General features: G+C 39.8%; 1 protein-coding gene across 5 annotated transcripts in view; it reads left to right on the forward strand.

Annotated features, from left to right (window-relative positions):
- Nucleotides 1–20,502, forward strand: part of RUNX1T1 (RUNX1 partner transcriptional co-repressor 1) — a 157,463-nt gene that overhangs the window by 19,554 nt on the left and 117,407 nt on the right. For 3 of the 5 annotated variants that reach the window (XM_025001688.2, NM_001359988.1, XM_059893318.1), the window contains one exon: nucleotides 6,767–6,939. The exons of 1 other annotated variant lie outside the window; for it this stretch is intronic. In XM_025001688.2, coding sequence (XP_024857456.1) covers nucleotides 6,852–6,939 — 88 coding nt within the window. In that variant the 5' untranslated portion in view covers nucleotides 6,767–6,851. Of the gene's footprint in view, nucleotides 1–6,766; nucleotides 6,940–19,990; nucleotides 20,355–20,502 lie in introns of those variants that run through there. One more of the 5 variants, XM_025001691.2, reaches the window with a different exon arrangement.

Consider the following 20,502-nt stretch of genomic DNA (forward strand, 5'->3'; position numbering starts at 1 on the left):
CTAGCCTTCCTCGCCTCAGCCTTAATTAAGACTTGTTTCTACAGGGAATCCGCTTTGTGCTCTCCTCTCTTGCTAATGAAACTATTCAAGTTTCCATGAACTCTCTTCTTCAAGTCAGTTCAGTTCAGTTGCTCAGTTGTGTCCGACTCTTTGTGACCCCATGGACTGCAGCACGCCAGGCTTCCCTGTCCATCACCAACTCCCGGAGCTTGCTCAAACTCATGTCCATCAAGTCAGTGATGCCATCCAACCATCTCATCCTCTGTCTTCCCCTTCTCCTCCTGCCTTCAATCTTCCCCAGCATCAGGGTCTTTTCCAATGAGTCAGTCCTTCACATCAGATGGCCAAAGTATTGGAGCTTCAGCATCATTCTTTCCAATGAATATTCAGGACTGGTTTCCTTTAGGATGGCCTGGTTTGATCTCCTTGAAGAAGATACCTTCTATCTTTTCTTCAAAGATAGAATTTATCACATCTAACATTTTTCTGCTATCCATGTGATTCAGACTTCTCTCCTGATCTGTAAACTCCTTAAAGGTAGGAGCTTGGAACAGTTGGGGGTACTTTTTGATGCTTTATTAAATATTTGGTGAAAGTTCCTGCCTTGAATTCCAGTTATTTACTTAATACTGTCCTCAAATATTTCATTGCTAAGACCAAAGTGAAATCTTTGTTTGCAAGATCATGTCATCTCTTTCCCAGTCCCTTTCCCCCTTGCTCCCTTTTTATTGTGTTCTCATATCATAGAATGTACAGTTTATTGCCACCATATTTTAGCTTTAAGTTTTAGCAACCGAAAAGCACCCCCATGTATAGCAGCCCTGGGCAAACTGAAGTGCTTACGTCACCTGCGTGTTCATAAATGCATATTTTAACCTGTTTTATTTCTTTTTTTACCGTATGGCTCATAACTGTACTTTCTGTAAAGGATGAGCTCCCCGAAATTATACACAGAGTGTTGTATGCATGGACATATTTCTGAGCTGGAACTGTCCTTTGGATCAGCTAAAAACCATCTTTGTGACTCCCGGCTTTCCTTCTTCCAAGTCCCCCTTTGACCCCTTAGGTGCCAGGGCCTCCTGTTGGTCCTTCCTTGGGTTGCCATATCTGTTTTCTGGACAGATCTCAGGCTGAGAACTGCTCCCGAATACTCTAACTCCTTCTCCCTCTCTCTCTCAATTTGCCAGATGTATGTGTGGAGGAGGTCCAGTGAATGCCTTCAGGGAGTGACATTCACATGTTGCCTTATTTAATACTCACCTGTGAGTGAGCTCATTTGCAAGTCACTCCTAGAGGCTTCCTCGCTTGCCCAAGATCACCCTGCGTGAGTGGTGGGCTGAGGTCTGAACCAGGATTTTCTGACTCCCAGGCTCCTCTGTTCTAGAGCTCACTACCGCTTCGCTGGAAGTCTTTAAATCCTAACATCCCATTCATTTTACCTGTGGACAGGGCCAGCCACAGAGACTGCAGGTGGGAATTAAAATGGAAAATTGTCAAAACTTCTCACTGTACTTAGAAAAGTTACCATTTGGAGTACAGAACTATAGCAACAGCTCTACACGTTTCTGAGGCAAGGAGAGAGGGAGAAAAGAAAGGGAAGAAAGGAGAGAGAGAGATATCAGCTGTTGAGGAACAGCAGCAACCAGACCATATTTGCAGTTGGACAATCACAGATTTTTTTTTTTAGCCATGTGGCCATCAACCACGAATGCATATACTTTCAAAGTCTTGTTTTTCTTTTATGTGTATGTTTCCGGGATGGAACAGATGCCTTTATTTGGAGAAACCAATCTTTGGAAATAATTGGTTCTCTCTTTGCTTATCCTCTAGGTGATCTTCCACAGATGAAATTAGATGAGGAAAAGAATCACAAAACATTAGCTTGTGGTTATTTCTTTATTTTTTTCCACTGCAAAATGTTTAGGGACCTGCAGCTTACATCCACATATTTTGGTATTGTTGACTGATTATAATTTAGCACAGCAGTGACTTTCGGAAGAGATTTTGTGATTACACTACGTCATTTTTGAATAGTGACCTAGTGCTTTAATGCTTTAAATGATAAAATTAAAATAGGTATTGCCTCCTTTCTGCTCTCAATTGATTATCTCTTCTTTCATCCTGGTGAGTTAGGTATAATCATCCTGTTGTAGAGATTTACATCTAAAGCTTGGAAAGGTTAAGTGACTTGTTTCAAGGTCAAATAGCTCGTAAGTGTTAAGACCTGAGATTCCAGTCCATCTGTGTGGAGTGGGCTTCTAAGTGGTCAGTGTAGGTAAGGAACAGTCATTTTGGGAGATTTTATTTTATTGAAGATTATATCTATAGCAGAGGAGAAATTTTGGAGCTTCCTACTATTTTCAGTTGCCTGGTTTGTTAACTTATTGATCATCCTATGTTGTCACCTTGACTAAAAATAATTCATAGATCGGTCACCTGCCTTCTGTTTAATTTTTTAATCTTTTATATCTAAAGTATTTTAAGATGGTGCTTTATGACAATAAGAGGAAGAAGCTGGAAGAAAGACAAGGTGGTATAAGTTATCTTTTATTCCTTTGTTCTCTCAGCCAGTATTGAGTGAACTCCTTCTATGAGTCAGGCACTGGCCTTGAAGACTGTTGATTAAACCTGGCCCCTCTCATGGCCGTTATAACAAAATGCATATATTGCATCAAGGTAAGATCTGAAGACAGAAGGAGAATAAGATGGGACCCTTTCCAGAGCAGGAAACCCACCTGGTAAACTCAACTGGGGGATAAGTCTGTGCGTAACAACCTTAGAGGTTGGATGGACTTAATGCTACCTGCAGTCCTTAACCGTGGTTCCCTAGCGCTTCCTGTGGGAGGAAGGGCTGGCTTCTCGCTGTGGATGCGCTGCGTGATGTCCGTAGCAGCCTGTGTTTGTACAGTATTGATGGGAATGGGCTCGTATGAACAGTATCTGGAAGATAAAGGTTGCCCAGCCTGATATAGACCATAAATGCTGTTACAGTTTAAAGAAGAAAGAATGATCGTAGGCCTTGAGAGTGGTCATGGAAATGCCTGTGATGGTCATTGGGTGTGAATTGGACCTTTATAGCATTTCATTAGGTGGGATTCATTTCTTTCATTCTCTTTAGGTGCCAAGTACAGTTTTAAGTTTGGAAGATAGAGTAATGAGCAAAACAGACAAGACCCCTGCTGTAATAGACCTTATAGTTGAGGAGTACGAGGCATACAATAGAAACAGTTGTAAGATTATTCACCATAGTGTTAAATGCAATGAAGACAATTAAACCAATGTTGGAGAGAATGGTGGGCGGTGCTGCTGGTTGTGGAGAGACTTTACTTTGGACGGGAGGGAAACCATCTCTGAGGTTACACTTGAGGGAAACCGGAGTTGAGAAGAAGCTAGTCATCCACTAGTCTGGAGAAGTTAATGGACAAATCCATAAAGATGAGATGTTGCATTCTGTGGGAGTTTATCCACTGAAGAGCTGCACCCTCTAAGGGGATGGATGGAGCAGAGGCTGAAAAGGTGCAGATTAGTGCCAAATCATGGTGGGTCTTGAATGTCAGAACGAGGCGAGAAGAAGGACTATGTGTTTCTATGAATATATCAGGGGGTGAATAGTTAGAAGAAAGAAGGAGACTCAGGATGAGTATATGTCATAGAAGCTTAAGGAATCTTGTGCAGTTGGAGTCTTGAAATTTAGTTCATGTGACCTCTGATGAGGGACACCCCAATAACAGTGTCCCAATCACTTCCTGTTAGAAGTTGAATGTAGTCCTAAGTGAGGCTGTTTCAAACCAGGGGGATACAGAATTGTCCTACAAATGAGACTGTGGAGGCCTTGACAGGTGTGGGCTACAGCCCAGTACTAGGGGCTGTGCTTACTGAGATAAAATGTTTTCTAAGTCGGTTATGATATTGCGGGTTCCTTTTGTGGAACAGAAAACTAATTGTATTTTTATTAAAGTAAAGGGACAGTCTTTATGTTACAAGATGTTTTTGTGAAAAGGAAACAGAAAAATTAAGAGTTGATTCACTTCAGACTGATAAAAAGAGGTGTGTTAAATCCTCATTTTTGAAATAGCTGTGTCTTATTTACTAAGGGAAAAAATGCCCCAAGTGTTGATGTAATTCTAAAGAGAAATGTGTTTAGGCAGTGAAGGGATTCCTGGCAGTGATTGAGAAACACAGAAATGGGGAATTGCACTTGATCGCTTTTGAGGTTGAGTCTGATGTGTGTAGTCTTTTACATCCTATTAAAACTTTGAAAGATAAACTGATACAAGAAGGATTTGCCAAGGCCAGCAACTCTTCCTTTTAAAACCTTGGCTCAGTGTACACATTGAAGGGATGGGGGAGTAAGATAAAAGCATTATAAATATGAGGTTAACTGAATTCAAATAGAAGGTTCTCTCAAGTTATTGCATTCCTTAGAAAATAAATACATTGCACATATGGTTAAGATTGATCAAAAAAGTATTCTGTGTGCCAGTGATTACATTCCCATCTGTGATTAAGATTTTCTGTCTGCATCTGGTTTTCACATTATATTTCTGTAACAAGAATCCTTTATATAGCAGAGTTCACTTTCTGTATTTTCTATTAGCTGCAGCTTGAACTACTGCACGGATCGCAGATTTACACATGTGGTTTTCATTACTTCATACCATTGAGAAAAAGTAATATTTGTTTGGGAATGTATGTTTTCCACAATTTCCATGGTAATACAACATGTTGAGCCTTTTTAATAACACTCTTGTAGAACTACAAATTGTTTGAGGCATTCTACTCTTGGTAGAGTTTAGCTTTTAAACTGGTCTCAGTGTATGTTCGCTTCATAATGAGATTTTTGCAGATTTAATGGCTGAGGATTGGAACAAAGCAATATTAAAGATAGAGAAATTTCAGTTGCATGTGATATAGACTTTAGTGTGTAAGTATCACAAATAATCTGAATGTGTATTCTTTAGTACTCATTACCGTTACTCATTTTATTGTTATTTTATATCAAAAGATCATTTATTGTGTTGGAGGTATGAAGCACAAAGGTAATATTCCAATCATTATTTTGAAGTGCCCCCTCTTTTTTTTTTAGGTGAATTATCTTATTGTCTGTGATATAATGTTTCATATGTAAGAACTGTTGAGTAGGAAGAATCCTCAGGGGTAACTGAGGTTTACATTGTGTATTACCTGAATGTATATCTGTGCTTGAATGTATATCTGTGCCATGTTAACATTTAAGAAAAACATGTACCCTTGAAATACTTTGTAACACTATCTTCCTGCCAACTTTTCTCCATTCACTTCAGAATACTCTGATTAAAACAGACACATGGGAAGTTAAAAAGTGAAACAAAATATTCTATACTGGGAGATCAGTTATAATTGAGAGATTTATCTTATAAAAGTTTATCCACATGGTAGTTTTATGTGCCTCAAAACTGAGACCCACTATACAATTTTTGATAATAAACCCAGACAGTAGTCTGGTGTTTAGCAGTCATGAGAAGGAGGAAAAAGACTTAGACTCTAGGGGATTTGTATGTACTTGGCTTCGTTCATTTGTTTAATGGAGATTGTTCAATATGGCCCACACAAGTAGGATTTACTGTATCGGGCTCTCCAGTGCTTTTTGTTGAAGTTGTTGAGGCACTAAATATCAGAAATCATACCCAAATCTAAGAAAGTGTCCATTTTCTTCTTTTTCCTAATAGCACTTATTTATCTTCTGTTTACAATATACATATATTTAAATTTTGCCATTAAGAATGAGAAACAACTGATTACATGATAGAAGAGTCATTGTGTATAAAGGGCATTTGCTTTTTTAAAAAATAATAGAATCTGCTTATTTATGTCCATTAGAGCATGTATATTCAGCAATTTCAATTTCTAGGGAATAGTTTGGTCTCTTAAAAAATGGCAGTAATAGCCTTAGTAATATTTTGAGACTGCTTTTATAAATCTATTCTTTTACATTTATTGAGTTATTGCTTTATGTGCATATGATTGTGCTAGATTTATATCTCATAGATTATTAGAACTAAATAGTAATACTTGTTCTATTCAGAGTAGTGGTGGTACTAGTAATAGTGGGTGAGTAATAAATAGTGGGCGTTTGAGAATGAATGAATGAATGAACGGTAAGCCTGACGGATCTAGCAGGACAAATGAGAATATCTGGACTGCTTAGGGAAAAATAAAAAGTAGTAGAAGTTGGTTTATTTGGTGAAACGATTCACTAACAATTGTTGTTACTAATATTTTCAAACTGGTTGGTTGCATAAAGATGATTAGTCACTGCTATCAGTTGTTTCGGAATGATGGCAGTATGTAAATTTCAGAACAGTGAAACAATGGGGATACCACGTTGTTTGGAAACATGATTTAACTTGCATGTAAAATTCCAAAAAAATAAAACAAAAAATGCAGTGTCTAAAATCATTTTCTAAAGAAACTATAACTGACAGATTAATTTTTAAAAAAATAAAACAGGTAAAATCTAATGCGTTCTTTTAAGGTATTGATGTATGTATGTTTTAGACCCAACTTAAGGAAAGAAGAGTAGTATCCAGCTTTGAGTCAGATGATTGGAGGGTTTAGAGCCCTGGAGGGAATCAGAAAATGGGAGTTGTTTTGGATTTTTCTAAAATTTAGAAGGGCTTGTATCTGTTTCTTAAACAAAACTGGCCTAGTATTTTAAGTAGATGGGTGTAATACTTCAGACTGGTTGTGATATATGCGTTTTTTTTCCCTTTGTTGTTGTCAATAGAAAAGATTGATCTCTGGGCTGGTGAACATAATATCTGTCCCAGTCAGAAAAGGAGAGAGGAAATTAGCAGAGCGATTGGTGGAGAATGATATCTGTCAAAAGAAACACTTGGAGAGCACTGAGTTTAGTAATAGGTGACTGCCGGAAAAAGGGGAACTTTGAATATTGTCAAGGTAAGGAACAGACAAATATTTTGACTTTGTGATTTACTTACATGCCCAAAATTAATCTTTTGTGTTTTTTTCCCTAATAAATTATTCTTGTAAAGATTTTCCTTTATTTTTCTAGTGCCGGTTGATAAAAAAATTTGTATTACATATTTTAAGAAATTGTCTTTGAAATCTTTGGATGTGGGATTGGCTGTGAGATCCTTGTTTGATAGCAAATGATTAAGTACCAATTTTGTTTTTACCCCTCTTCTTGTTGCTGTGCTTCTCGCCATGTTTTGTAATGCATCTGTTATAAGATGTACTTGGAGTTAAAGAGTAAAAACTATGCCATGATTTCTGTGTTTATTGTAACTAGAGATGGTATTTTCTGAAACAGTTTGTTGACTAAAGAGGGAAAAATGCTATTCAATTTATTGTTTCTTCTGTTTGATTTGGATTAAAAAAAAAACTTGTGGGTAAATGTCCTTTTCTAAGCAGAATTTATTTTAATGTGTCCATAGACACATTAAAAAAAAAAAAGTGATATCTAACTTTAGGAAAACCGTAAACAAAATGTAAACTGTTTCCCAGTTGGCAAGTGACTTCTTAAAGTCTGCAACATTTAATAATTAAGGACAGGCCTGTGTTATGAATTCCAGAGAGTTGATGCCTCCAGCAGCCAGCTCTGTTTCAGGCTTAGTGGAGTGGAACAGAAGTACAGATGACTAAAGACAAACCGTGCCTAGGAAGGGTTGAGAGGCAGCGCAAATGTTCTATGATACTGGTTGGCACTCCAGTGATTCGGAGGGGGTTTCTGAAGTCCTGTGACTGCCTGCTTGACTATATGGAAAAGAGGGTAGCAAAATATTTACTGTTCATGGCCAGTGTTCTGGAAACACAGATGCCCCCAACCCGCACCTCCAGCACACACATAACATCTACTCTTGCGGTTCCTCTGAAGACATACTGGTTTGTTCTTCAAGTTTCCGAGAAGGTATTGGCAAATGAGGGTGTTTTGTTGTTGAAAGTCCAGAGAAAGTGAAATGATTCTCTGTACAGTTCTAGGCTCCTTTGAGATAACCTAAGTCATGATTTAGTTTCTGTCTGTATTTGTCTTCATTTCCCCCATCGTCCTGTTAGGATGTTCTTCTACCGTAATTAGTGAGAGACATGAATTCAAAAGAGAAGACAAGGAGTTCAGCCTACTGAGTAGCTGAGACATCCATCTCTCACTTCTGCTTCTGTCTTCCTACCAAAGTACTATTGTTACTAAAAATTAATTTTTTGAGAACTCAAATTTTTGTTGATTAGATTTCTTAAGTCCAGAGAGGAGGGAGAGGGTGAGACAAATGGAGAGAGTGGATGGAAACATGTACACTAACCTATGTAAATAGAGAGCCAATGGGAATTTGGTCTATGACTCAGGGAGCTCAAACTGGGGCTGTCTAGTAACCTAGAAGGGTGGGAATGGGTGGGCGGTGGGAGGGAGATTCAAGAGGAAAAAAAAAAGCAACAAGATTTCTCAAGTCCAGTGTAGAAAGGAAGGTGTTAATAGCATAAAGGAAACAAACTGGTAATAATAACAGCAACCCTTGCTTTAGAATTGCTTTCTCTTCATCTTCCATCAGAAGAAAGCACTTTGTTTCACAGAGGATATAATTCTCTGCTTTCTGCCTTATGTATCTGTATGGGGATGCAGCTTAACAGTATGATCAAAATATATAAGGTGCAGATTTCAAATTGGAAAATAAAATTGGATTTTAAAACTTGAGCGTGTATTGCAGGTATGTAGTGTCAGGGTCTTTACCCACCTCCACACCATTCTAACCATGCTCTCTTCCGGTCACGTGGCATATCTCTGTGACCATTGCAGCATGGAAGATTCACATTTAAAGCAAAAATGCATGACAGAGACATATTTTAAAACAAGTTAATGCATTTTGTTTGTTACAATATGCAAATGCCAAGCCTCAGCATCAGGTATCAAAAATACCCTGCTGTTTCTTCTCTCTCTCTTTCTTGTGTGTGTGAGTATGCATACTTAAAATGATGTGTGTGTCCACGCACAGTATATATACACATGTATGTACACACACATATATGTGCATATATGTATCTAATTGTGTGTGTTTGCCTATTTGATAACTGTTGGGTTTTCTTTATGTTTCATGTGGCATTGAAAAGTGTACTCCTAGTTTTTTCTTTTTTTGTGTGATGGTAGAGGGTGTATATAGATAAATATGGGGTTGAGCCAAGAAGTAGAGAGAGACAGAAATCACGTACTTTAAATTTACAAAAAACATGGAGTCCATTGGATTCTTGGGGTTGTAATCTGGAAGCAGAAAAAACAAAGAACTAGGAGCTGGTGAACAGTTGGGGCAGTAAGCGCCAGTGGCCTCGGGTGGTGCTAGAGAGTCTGGTCCCTGTGATGAGTTTGAAGCCAGGCGGGGGTCACCAGGAGACAAGCCTGTGTCTTTGGGGAGGCCAGGAGAGCAATGATGCCTTAGGGACAGTCACCAGCTTCGGTGGGGGCTTATGTAAAGGCAAAGTGCTGCTGTGTTTCCCCCAGTATTTTAAAGCATATCCTAAATATGCATAATGTTCAGTTTTCTACAGCTTGTTACTGTGTGTCTTTGTGAGGACTGGGCAGATTTGGGACAGTCAGGAGTGGTATCCAGCCTGAGGAGCTTGCTCTTATAAACCGTTAAGGAAGGGCTCCAGTATTTGTCATATAAAAAAATTAACTGGTCATCTAAAAGATGCACGGGCATTAGAATGGAAGCAGTTATGACACAGGAAACTTGTTGCAAAGTGTTTGTATTTATGCTCGAATCATGGGATGGGATATTTATTAGTACCACTTTTAAGATACTGTATGCGTTTCAAAAGCCACACTTGTGTTTTTAAAAATAAAAACGTTTAATTTAGATGGTGCTGTGTACCTCCAGATATTTGTATCTTTATTAGGAAAAGAAGAGAGTTATTTTCTTAAGCAAAATTGCTGAGGTTTGAGAGCATTTGCATTTATTTCTAGTCTTTCTTGGTCATGTTTGAGAGGTCTGATAGCATGAATGGGCTTTACCCCACATGGAGCTTTGAGCTTATTGTAGCTCTGCACACTGATCCCAGGTCAGTGTGATGCGTGAAATCAATTTATTTGAATCTCTTTGCCTCTATAGGAATTTGGCAGCGTGCCAGTTGTTTTCATTTAATGTTCTTTGTGTTGAACACAGACAAGCAGGCATGCTTTTGTATTCATCTCTCTTTTGGTCTCTGTCTCTTTCAGCCAATATTTTACTCTATGGATTCTGAGATGAAGAAAGAATATATTATTTATATGTTTCTAATCATTACTTAATGTGTGTATTCTACTTTCTTATCTTTTAAGGGATTTGTTTTTAACATTCCTGAGTTTTCCTAGTGACTTTCTTTGTAGAGAAGAAACATTTTAGAGTTTTTTAAAAAATTAAGATTTTGGATGAGACATAATAAACCAGACCATAGGTGGTATTTGCTTACCATAATGCTCGTTATCAAAACGGAAAAGAACAGTATTCATTATACCATCCAACCAGTGTTTGATTTGTGAACTGGACTATCAAAATGACTGACTTCTTGGGGAGCTTTCTGAGGGTAAAGATTCCTACTTTAATCGGGTGCAAGCGAAGACACATGATTAGCGGGGTAGTATTCTTTTTGAATAACACATCTTGCTGAAGATGCCCCCGTTTTTACCTAGATTTGGCTTAGATGAATCTTGACGAAGTTCCTGCCATGAGGGCATTTTTTTTTTCTTTTTTTTTCTTTTTAAAATTTGGAGGGTCCTGGCAGGGAACAGCACAAAGGTTTCTGCAGCACACAGAGGCTCCGAGCCTGGTGTGGCTGTTTTTGTGGAGAGGATGTGTTTCTGGGTCAGCTTTAGGAAGAGGTGCAGAAGGAAACGGACAGGGAGGAGGAGAGAGCTGCTGTGTTGATGCTCCGGGCGGTTCTCGCGGAAGTCGGTCTGCAGACCGGGGCGCCGGGGAGCCTCGGGGTCAGGCCCGCCCCCAGCACCCCGCTTCCTCGTTTAATTACCTGAAGAGCCAAACAGCCCGCCGGCGGGTGTGTGAACGCCCGGTATCTCCGCGGCCGCCTGGCGCTCCGACATCCTGCGCGGCCAGCCCTGTCTGTCCGCCAGCGTCAGGCTGGCTCCCGCCCCGGTTCCTTTGCTTTCTGGAGGCATTGTGTGGAAGAGGGTTTGGTCAGGAATTGGAGGTTCCTGCCAGGGCTGTGTCCCTCCTCTCTTTCTCTCTTTCTGGACCAAGCTGACAGACGTGCTGATCTTTTTTGTTTTTTAATGAGTTTAAAGATCTGTCTTTTTCATTTTACACTCTGGCCTCGCCATGAAACACATATCTCTGTCAGCAGCCACAGACGTTAACCAGTGCAGGACTGGTCTCAGTTAATGGGTTCTTATTTTCTTAATTCTTGTTCTTTACTGTCCTTCCCATGTTGTCTTTTTGGGTCAGATTCACTGGTAGTTTGGTATGAAACTAGTAATTCAGAGGTTATTTTTACGAGGCCGTTTTGGAATCTTCATCTGTCCATGAGAACAGAATAGTCCATTTTTTAAACAAAAGTGACAGAACAGTGAAGATTGTTTTTTTTTTTTTCCTTTTCCATGCAGTTTACATATGGCGACTTGGACATTTGCTGTGGGAAGGGCCACACCCTTTGATGTAGCTGGGGATGGTAAGAAATACTAGGTGGACAGAAATGTGTGGCCAATTTGAGAGTCCTATAGGGTGAAGACTCTGAGGAATGCTTGGAGATGGAACCATTTGGGAGATCCCTAGAGTGTAACAAGATGTTATCTTTCCATGAGAAAATCCAGCAGGTTCTTTATCCACAGTGTGGGCTGATGAAATGTGTGTGCTGTTGGGGGGCAGAGGGGGGGGGCGGGGCAAGGTGGTGGTGGTGGGGTTTCCTGCAAAGGGAGGGGAAAGTGTGAATACATGTGCAGTGATTTGCTTTTTCCAACTACTTCATTAGGATTCTGTCATGCAAACTTCAGGGCATTTACCCTTCAGATGCACATGCGTGCATCGCATTAATGTTAATAGGAGTTGCAGCAGGTAAAGAGAGCTGTGTGGCCCTTTGTGTTGTGCAGGAGCCCAGCTCCAGGAAATTGATTCCATTCTTTGCAAAGAATAAAGACATTGGGACTTTGCAGAGGAGAGTTTCGTAGGAACGATTTTCAAATCTTATTTTTCATATTATATTTATGGAAGCAATGTCAATATTTTATGTGTTTGTCTACCACTCCAGCAAAAAGTATATAATCATTTAAATAATTGGATTAGCCTGGTGCGTCTTGTGATGGAGCTGGCATCACCATGATCTATTATGCACTAGCATAAGTAGCTCTGCCATAAGTGTTATGTGTATCCTCAGGCATTGCATGTTTATTTATGTATCAGCCTGCTGCATTTCTTTCAGAGTCTTTCTCTTTCAACATCAGTATAAATATGAGAAAAGAAAACATGTAAATATAATTTAAGCCACAGTCAACATTCCTGACTGGTGTCCTCCTCCACTGACAAACTTCAGGTTCCCTCTTTCAGGCTTCAGCTTTCTAGAAGTTCTATCTACCTAGAGCTTTCTTATTATGCGAGTAAGGTTACTGCCAGTTACAGTATTAGGCCTTAGCAGCAGGGAGTGTATAACGTGAGAAAAACCTGGAGGACTTTGAAAAGTGTCTGGGGAAGAGTTGTGGCTTGCAGGTGGTGGCACCAGGAATTAAAGAGCAAAGTAGGAAGAAAGTGGCGCTGGTGCCTCGTGCTGAGTGTGCCCAGTAAATGTGGAGTGAAAACAGTAAGAAAAAAAGCAGATCCTTGAGAAAAGAGACTGAGAGGAAGTGAATTACTCCAGAAAGGAGAAGGGAAACGCCAAAATTTATTAGTAACTGTGGGCATGTGTTAATTTATCATCAGGAATCAAAATAGGACATTTTGGTATAACAGATAAAAAAAGCCACAGTATTCCAAAATTTTAGTAGTCTGGTGCCTGCAATTCAGAGTAATTTTAGTAAAAGTCAGAAGTGAAATTTCCATACAGAGTAAAAATTATTCGGTTGAGTTTTATAGGTTTTAACTACTGTTCGGTGTATTTCAGAATGTACAGAATTACATTCTATTCTGTTGCTTGGTCTTGTGAAGCAGGAGGAGAAGGGGGTTCATGACCACAAAACCCAGTAGGGTCAGAATGAAACAGTAATTTAAAAATTTATATTGTCATAAAAGCATATACACTGTGCTGGGTATTATTTGAACAAATAAAGCAGTTTTGGAATGAAAACTTTAATGGAATCAGTGGTAGTTAAACATCTTTTTTTGTGTAAGTTTGAATTTGTTTATAAAGGTGGCAAATTAGTATGTACGGATAGATTTTACTAATTTTCAATGTGGAGAGAGAGAAATGGAGAGTTTGTTAGAAAAGTCCTGTGGCAGGGGGCAGGGGGGAGGGTGGAATATGATGAAAAGATTCTGGGATTTTTGTTTTTTTATTATTATTGCTGTGTATTTGCTCCACCTGGTGGATTTTGTTGAAAGTGTTTTAATCCGTCTTAATGAGAAGACTACCCTGCACACAGTTTATAGTAAGACGAATCTTTTGTTTTATTTTTGTTGCTGTGAAAAATAGTTTAATTGCTATCAAGGTCAAAAACATTTCTATCTTTTGTTTAGCACTCTCTTTGTATTGAAAGTAATATTTATTGTTTATTCTGGTTCAAAAATGTAATACATGCTCGCTTTAGAAGATTTGGAAAATAGAGAAAAATTAAAAGAGGCACATGAACGTGATTTATAGTTTCATCACCCAGAACCGTTGCATTATTTTGAGAATAGATGTCTTCAGAAGAGGACCACTTTGCATTTACATTTAGTTAAAGATGTGTGGGATGTTAAACACTTACTTTGCCAAAGTGTGATTAATGATGATGATTATATTATTTTTGGACAAATGCTGCCTTTCGAATTCCTAAACTCTAAAAAAAACGATAAGTGTTTTGTAGGAATTGCATTTGCTGAGCTACATGTCTGCTGAAAGCAAAGGCCGTAGAGATAAAGGTACCCTGTGCATTCACAGGGCTGTCCATAGGGGTAATGGGTTCTGTGGTCTGTTTGGCTTACACAGATTGCTTTCTTTCGAAAACTTAAGGATTCAGTTGTGCTTTGATCATCTTATTGTTTTCCTTAGGTTATTCTTTTTTTCTTCTTTGGACTCCAAAAGCTCTGTAACAGAAGGTGAAGTTTTGAAAACAGTGTCTCCATATGCAAGGGATTTGGAGACCTTTTTATTGTCTTTAAAATTGTCATTCATAGTCCTCATTAGCATTTATTGTTGCAAGCGTACAAGCAGAAAATGTGAAATTGGTATGTCATGAATAGCCCCACAGAGCTCTGGAGCCCTCCGATTTTGCCTGCAGTGTGGTGTGGGCTGGGCTTCCAGGGAAAGCTGTCCAGATGGCTGCCTGCACAGAGCAGAGCCGCAGGTTTTTGTCTCTGCTGCTGGGAGGAGGGAAAGTTCATTGGAGCATACGCCATCACCCTTGCTTTTAACAAAACTAACTAGCCATTAGTCAGGATGGGGAGCTGGTGACATTGAAACAAAGGTTTTCCATATAGTGTTATAGTCCTTGTCCAATGGTAAGGGATGGGTATAGTTTGAGTGTCTTTTATATTATTTGAGTGATTTTTGTAGGGAAGAGACATACAAGGAAACTAAATGGCAACTTATTGGCAGATTTTACATGTAAGTAGAGTGTGATTGTTTTTATAGGAAAATGCTTTTGTGTGAAGAGGCAGAGTTGATACAGCTAATACACAGCCTTGTGGCTTACTAAGGAAGTGTTTTACTTTAAAGTTTTAAAAATAATTTAACCCTTTGCTGGTGCCTGTGGATTAATCTGCACTTAATGATGCTGGGTTTGGAGCTTGCATTTAAATAATGCAACATGCAGACAATGCAAGTGTTAAAGCTTTTATCATTTCAGAATTATTTTGATAGTAGATATTGAAAATCAAAACTTGTTGGTGAAAAAGAACTTCAGTACATTGCAATATTTTAAAGACTCAGCAGTGTTAGAAACAGTTCACAGTAATTATGAATATAGATTTTATTTATTTGTGGCATGTGATATTTTATCTTAAACAGATTTCATTTTACAGAAATACACATACATGGTCCCTACATACTTAAATGTACTGGTACATGTCTTTTCGTTCATATGTAGAGGATATTATATTTCACCCAGAGTTGAGAATCAAAAATAGTGCCTAAAAAATTGTTGGAATGTTATAACTAACATTGTATTCTCTATACATTGAAGATGGTAAAAAAAAAAAAAGAAATTAGACATTGCAGCTTATCAGCTTAGGTCATCGCTATTGTTTAAAAGTATGTTATGATTGGAATCTTCAAATCACAGTTTAGAGCACATTAACTCACTCTAACTGATTGGAGATACAGAAATCAAAGGGTCCTGAGCCCTCTGGTTTGACATGTCACAGGTGAAGGCAAGGGGTCATGACTTCTAGCTCTTGACCTGCCACTTGCCCTGGTAGAATTGGATTTCTTGACAGACCATACAGCATGTTCTCCATGAGACACTGTTTCGTATGGTACTTTGTCATCTAGTTGCAAAAGATCCAAGCAGTGAAGCTTTCCTGCTGCTGTGATATCTGGCATAATCACCTATTAAGACAAGCTTCCTCTATCCAGCATGTTTTCTTTTACTTGATTCCACCTTATTGCCCCACTTAGGCCCTCTTGGACAGCCCCAAATAACTCTTTGACCCCGTGATGTTTATATAACCTTCAAATTCTCAAGCTGGCCATCATGTCTCCTGTTGCTTTCTGTGATTTAGCAAAGTTCTTGCGAGCCCTTCTGTGGGCTGGCTGAGGGGAGATACAGGTGTTTGCCAGTCCTTTCCCCCGAAGGAAATATCTGAGGGAAATAGTGTGAATGTTTCTGGTTGTTTACAGCCAATATTTATATTAAGGAGTTTAAAAGTGGCAGATTTCCTCTTACCTTTATAAAACACTTCACTGAACTTTTTAACTTAATTTTTTTTTTTTTCTATCCCACTCATCTCTTTCTGGTTGGCTGCATCTGATGTTGTAACCTAACTATATAAACATAAAACTGTTTGTTTTCCTTACAGACAACGTATTATTGGATTTATCTTTGTCAGGAGACAACCTATTAGGGCCTTTATTTAATACAGTTTCACATGTCTTTCAGTGGCAGAAACAAATTAATGTACATTTTTATTAGGTGTTGTATCTATTTAATTGACTGTCAAAGTGATGAGAAGTTAGGAAATCATCCAAAAGAGAGGTCCATCTTAGCCCAACAGCTCACACATTAGGTAGGTTTGCCCTGTCAGTGGGATGCCTTTAGAAAACACTAATAGCTTCCAGCTGGGTGGAAAATCAAAACCTTTGGGGTCTGACAAAACTAGCAGATTTGAATTTGAAAGCAGAGCTAATGCCTCCATTTTATTTTTTACCACTCGCCCATAAAACATTATTTTCCAATATGTCAGCCTCATTTGGTGGCCAGTGGTCTGAAATTGAAAGTGGAACAAGCAAGCGGAGAGATCTGGACATTAGTGAGTCCGCCCTTTCAAGCTGGTGTGCCACTTTGTGGACGGGTCTCCCCTAAGAGCAGGGGGGTCTTAATGACCATTCATCAATGCTCGTTGGCTGATCACTGAGTGCCTTCCCATTCAGTTTATCAAGTCTTGCACATAAAAAGTCAGAATCAGCCTTCTTCAGCTTTGTTAAAGGCAACTAGGAGTAAAATGCTCCTTTTGAACCCATTTTGCCCTTGTTTTTTCACTTTGTTAATGCAGCCCTGCTTAAATGAGTGCTTTTATTGGGTCGGTTAGAATATCTGAAACTATTAATTCTCTTGTATTGAATAGCTGGTGGCAGACCAGAGCAGATGGGGTAGGAAGGTATTTGGTTGGGTGTATTGCTTTCAATTAGGATCAATGAGGTTTCAGCTCCTTTGAATTAACTCACTTAATACCCACTGTGTGAAGTCACAGTGTATCACAACAGCCTGCTCGAAGCAAGTGGAAAGTTGAGAAGACCTGTGGAAAAGCTTTAACTCAAACTCTCCCTTCCCCAGTGTAGAGAGCTTTCATTAACCGCAGTGTCAGAAGATTCTTAGTCCCTGTTGGTAAGTTAGGTTTGAACTAAGGAGAAGTCTCTAAGATAGGGATGGTCTGTTTTGGAAACAAGTGAGAAACACCTTAGAGTAATAAAATGCTGTAACATCTTTCTAATGAGCTAAATATATTGTCAAAAATTTATGTATTATTTTGGGAGCCAGGCATTCAGTTGTTGACTAAAGTTACTGATTTGGAAGGTGATTTTCTTAGATGGCCCTCTTTAAAATAATTGCCCTGAAAATGCTCTGTGTTCTTAATTAAAAGACATGCGTTAACATGGCTCTTCTAAGGATGATACTTAGCGGTGAAGTCTTTTGTTTTGAATATATTTTAATTTTTAAAAATATGTTTCCTAGTGGCAATTCAAGACAGTGTTTTGCATCAGAGAAAACTTAGATATTCTTTTTTCCCCACTCATGTATATAAATGGATTCATCATGTTATTGATTATCTATTTTTGTTTTACAATTTGGATTCTAGAGATCTTGGCTCCTTGTACTCTTTTTTTTTAATTAAAGGGAAAATTATTTCTGTTTAAGTAAGTGTATAGAACTGTATATCCAGGCTTCCCCGTCCAGGGAGAACTGCCAAGTGAGGTTGGTGCTTTGCTTGCCTCCATGGATTAAAGGGTAAGAGGAGGAAACTGGTTCCTGGAGAAAATGCTGAACTAGCCTCAGGTGTGCGCACACTCTGTGAGGCCTGTTCTGCAATCAGACTTCTAGGTGAGAATCTCCAGGGATCCAGGTTTTGTTGACGTGGATCAATTTAAAGTGGCAATTACTGTAGTCAGATAACAGCTTAAAAAGCTTTTTTACACATAGAAAAGATACATAATCACATGGCATATGGAAGTTCAATTTTCTGAGCTGTGGTATAGGGACTTGCAGTGTACCGATATTAAGACCCAGTTTTTAAACCGGATATCATCCAGTTTTATTCAAGTGTATTGCATTTCTGTCCTGTGATTTTCTGTTTTAGAAGTGATTCACCATGCATATTGATGAAAGTTGGGTTTCCCCACTGTGAAAATGTTCTCTTTCTAACTTAGGTATGGTATTAAAAAGAAAAAAATCAGTGCCATGTAGCATTGAGTGGCTTAAAAAAAATGCTCTCTTTAAGAATGAAAACCTACAGATTTAGAATGCTGAATTTCATAAAGGTCCTTACAGCAGGAGTTAATTGATTATCACACTCATGCCTGCTATAAAGCTTTCTGTCATAAGAATGTTTGAGATCAGTGCGTAACTGTTCTGAAATCCATTACACAGAACCTCATTACAAGTGACATCTAACTAAGATGAACAAAAAGATTGGCCTCATAAATAGAGTGCAATATACTATTAGTGACAGAATGGAGTAATCATTATGAATTGTAGTCTTTTTACAAGTTGTCTCTTGACAGTGATGGATTTTTGAGGGGTTCACTAGATGAAACGGCACTTCTTATTGGGGGGCTGTAGAAGTTCTTATTGATTGGCACTGTTTAGCAAAAATGATCTATTTTTAGTTTGTGCAGGGTATGTGTGTGCGCGCTTTGAAACAGGTTGTGTGCATTCTTGGCTAGAGGTATAGGAAGAGGGAGGAGGCAGAAGTCAAGAGTCACTGCCTCTGATTTCAGATGGGTTTGTTTTTATGCTTTCTTTGAGGCAGCAAGTAGGGGGAAAATCAGTCTGATAAGGGCCAGAAGCATATGGAAAGGGTAGAATAGGCACAGGACGAGCTGAAGACTGTGAAGGCAGGGCAAGAGTTAAGGGGGATGCTCCTGGCTGTCTGTTCATTGAGCTTGCGGGCTGGTCAGAGGCTCCTGAGTGGAGTTGTTTCTGTTTATACTGGATTGAACAGCCACTGGAAAGGTAAAGCCTGAGGGCTGTGTCTCATCATGTGCCGTGTTGTTAAAACAAACACACAGAAACCTAGGAAAGATGTGCCAGTGTTAAATGGAGGAAGAGTTTTAGAAGTGAACAGTATTTTCCTTCTGCCTGGCATTTTTGTGTGTGCAGAAAAGGCACGCAAGGCAGGCAGGCATATGTTTCTCCTATGAGGCAAGGATGTTTTACAAAGGACTAAAGAGGGACTGCTGAGAGGAAAATAGCCGGGTTTAGATAAAGCACTCTAACAAAGGCTCGTAGTTTTATATATCATGGTGTCCATTAAAGCTTAATAGGGAAGAGTCCATTGAACCTGGCTGGGTATGTGTTATTCATGGGAGGGATAAACATTTAAGAGCGTGCAAAAAAAATCAGAAAGCAGGAGGACATGATTGTTCAGCTTTTGAAAAGGCTTTACAGTGAAGATTTTGTTTTCATCTCCTATGGATCTCTATGCAAGGTAGAGGAGAGTAAGCTAAGCATGTTTGGAGCATATCAACGCAGGGATCCCAGGGGGTTAAAAGCACGCTGGTAAAATAAAGTGGTCTGCTTCTGCTCCTCCAAAGTGTTCTATTTTACACACACTACTGAGAAGCTGACAAAGGGAATGCTTCTGAGACTTGTGTTCCGTCTGATAAACTGGCACAGTCTACAGGGTCTTGGAACAGGTTTTTTATGCTGCTTTGGATTTCCAGTTCAATAAACAAGCTTCGAGGTCCCTGCCTCCGTTTTTTTTTTTTTTTTTTTCTTAAATAAAGTGCCCAATGATGGGGGTTGTTAACCTATGAACGTGTAAGGGATAGCTCCCCTTGTGAGCCGTGGGAGGTGTGTGTGGCGGGGGGGGGGGGACGGGCAGGTCGCCTTTCTCTTCTTTCCGGCAAGATAAGGGTTAACTTGCAAGGGGCTGAGGGGGGGTGGTGGTGGTGGTGGGGAATGAATTATTCAGCATTTAGCTTATCATTCTGCATTTTTACTTTCCTGTTCTTGGGTACTCTGGAAGTTGCGGAGAGAGGGCCAGGGGGTAAGGGGAGGCCGGGGTGGCCCACACGTCCCTGTCATTGTTCTGCCTGGAGAGACGGGGCTGGGTTCAAGGCCACATGTGCTCCTGTCATCATCCACATTTCTGCTCCAAGTGCAATCCGGAGTGTCAGCTCTCCATCTGTCCCCGCCTGGCAGGCGCACGCGCCCAGCACCCCGCCTCGGGCTCCGGCGCCCCAGCCCCCCTGCCGGCCCCCCTCGCTCTGCCGGCCCCCGATTCCGGGACGGGAGGCATGAGCCCCGCGCGCGCTTCCTCTTAGGAGAGAGAGAGAGCCACTCTCGGTGAGGACGCTGCATTCAGGAATGCCCGGTGAGTGAGCCCCGCTCCGCTTTCTCTCTGTGGTTTGTCAAAGGAAGCAGGCTTACTTTTCATTACTGCTCGGAAAAGAACCTTCTGCCCACAGCGGGCTGTATCTTAAGGTGGGCAGGCAGAGGCTGGGGCAGTGACTGAGGTGGAT

The sequence above is a fragment of the Bos taurus genome, chromosome 14 (assembly GCF_002263795.3).
Source record: "Bos taurus isolate L1 Dominette 01449 registration number 42190680 breed Hereford chromosome 14, ARS-UCD2.0, whole genome shotgun sequence".
Lineage (NCBI taxonomy): Eukaryota > Metazoa > Chordata > Mammalia > Artiodactyla > Bovidae > Bos > Bos taurus.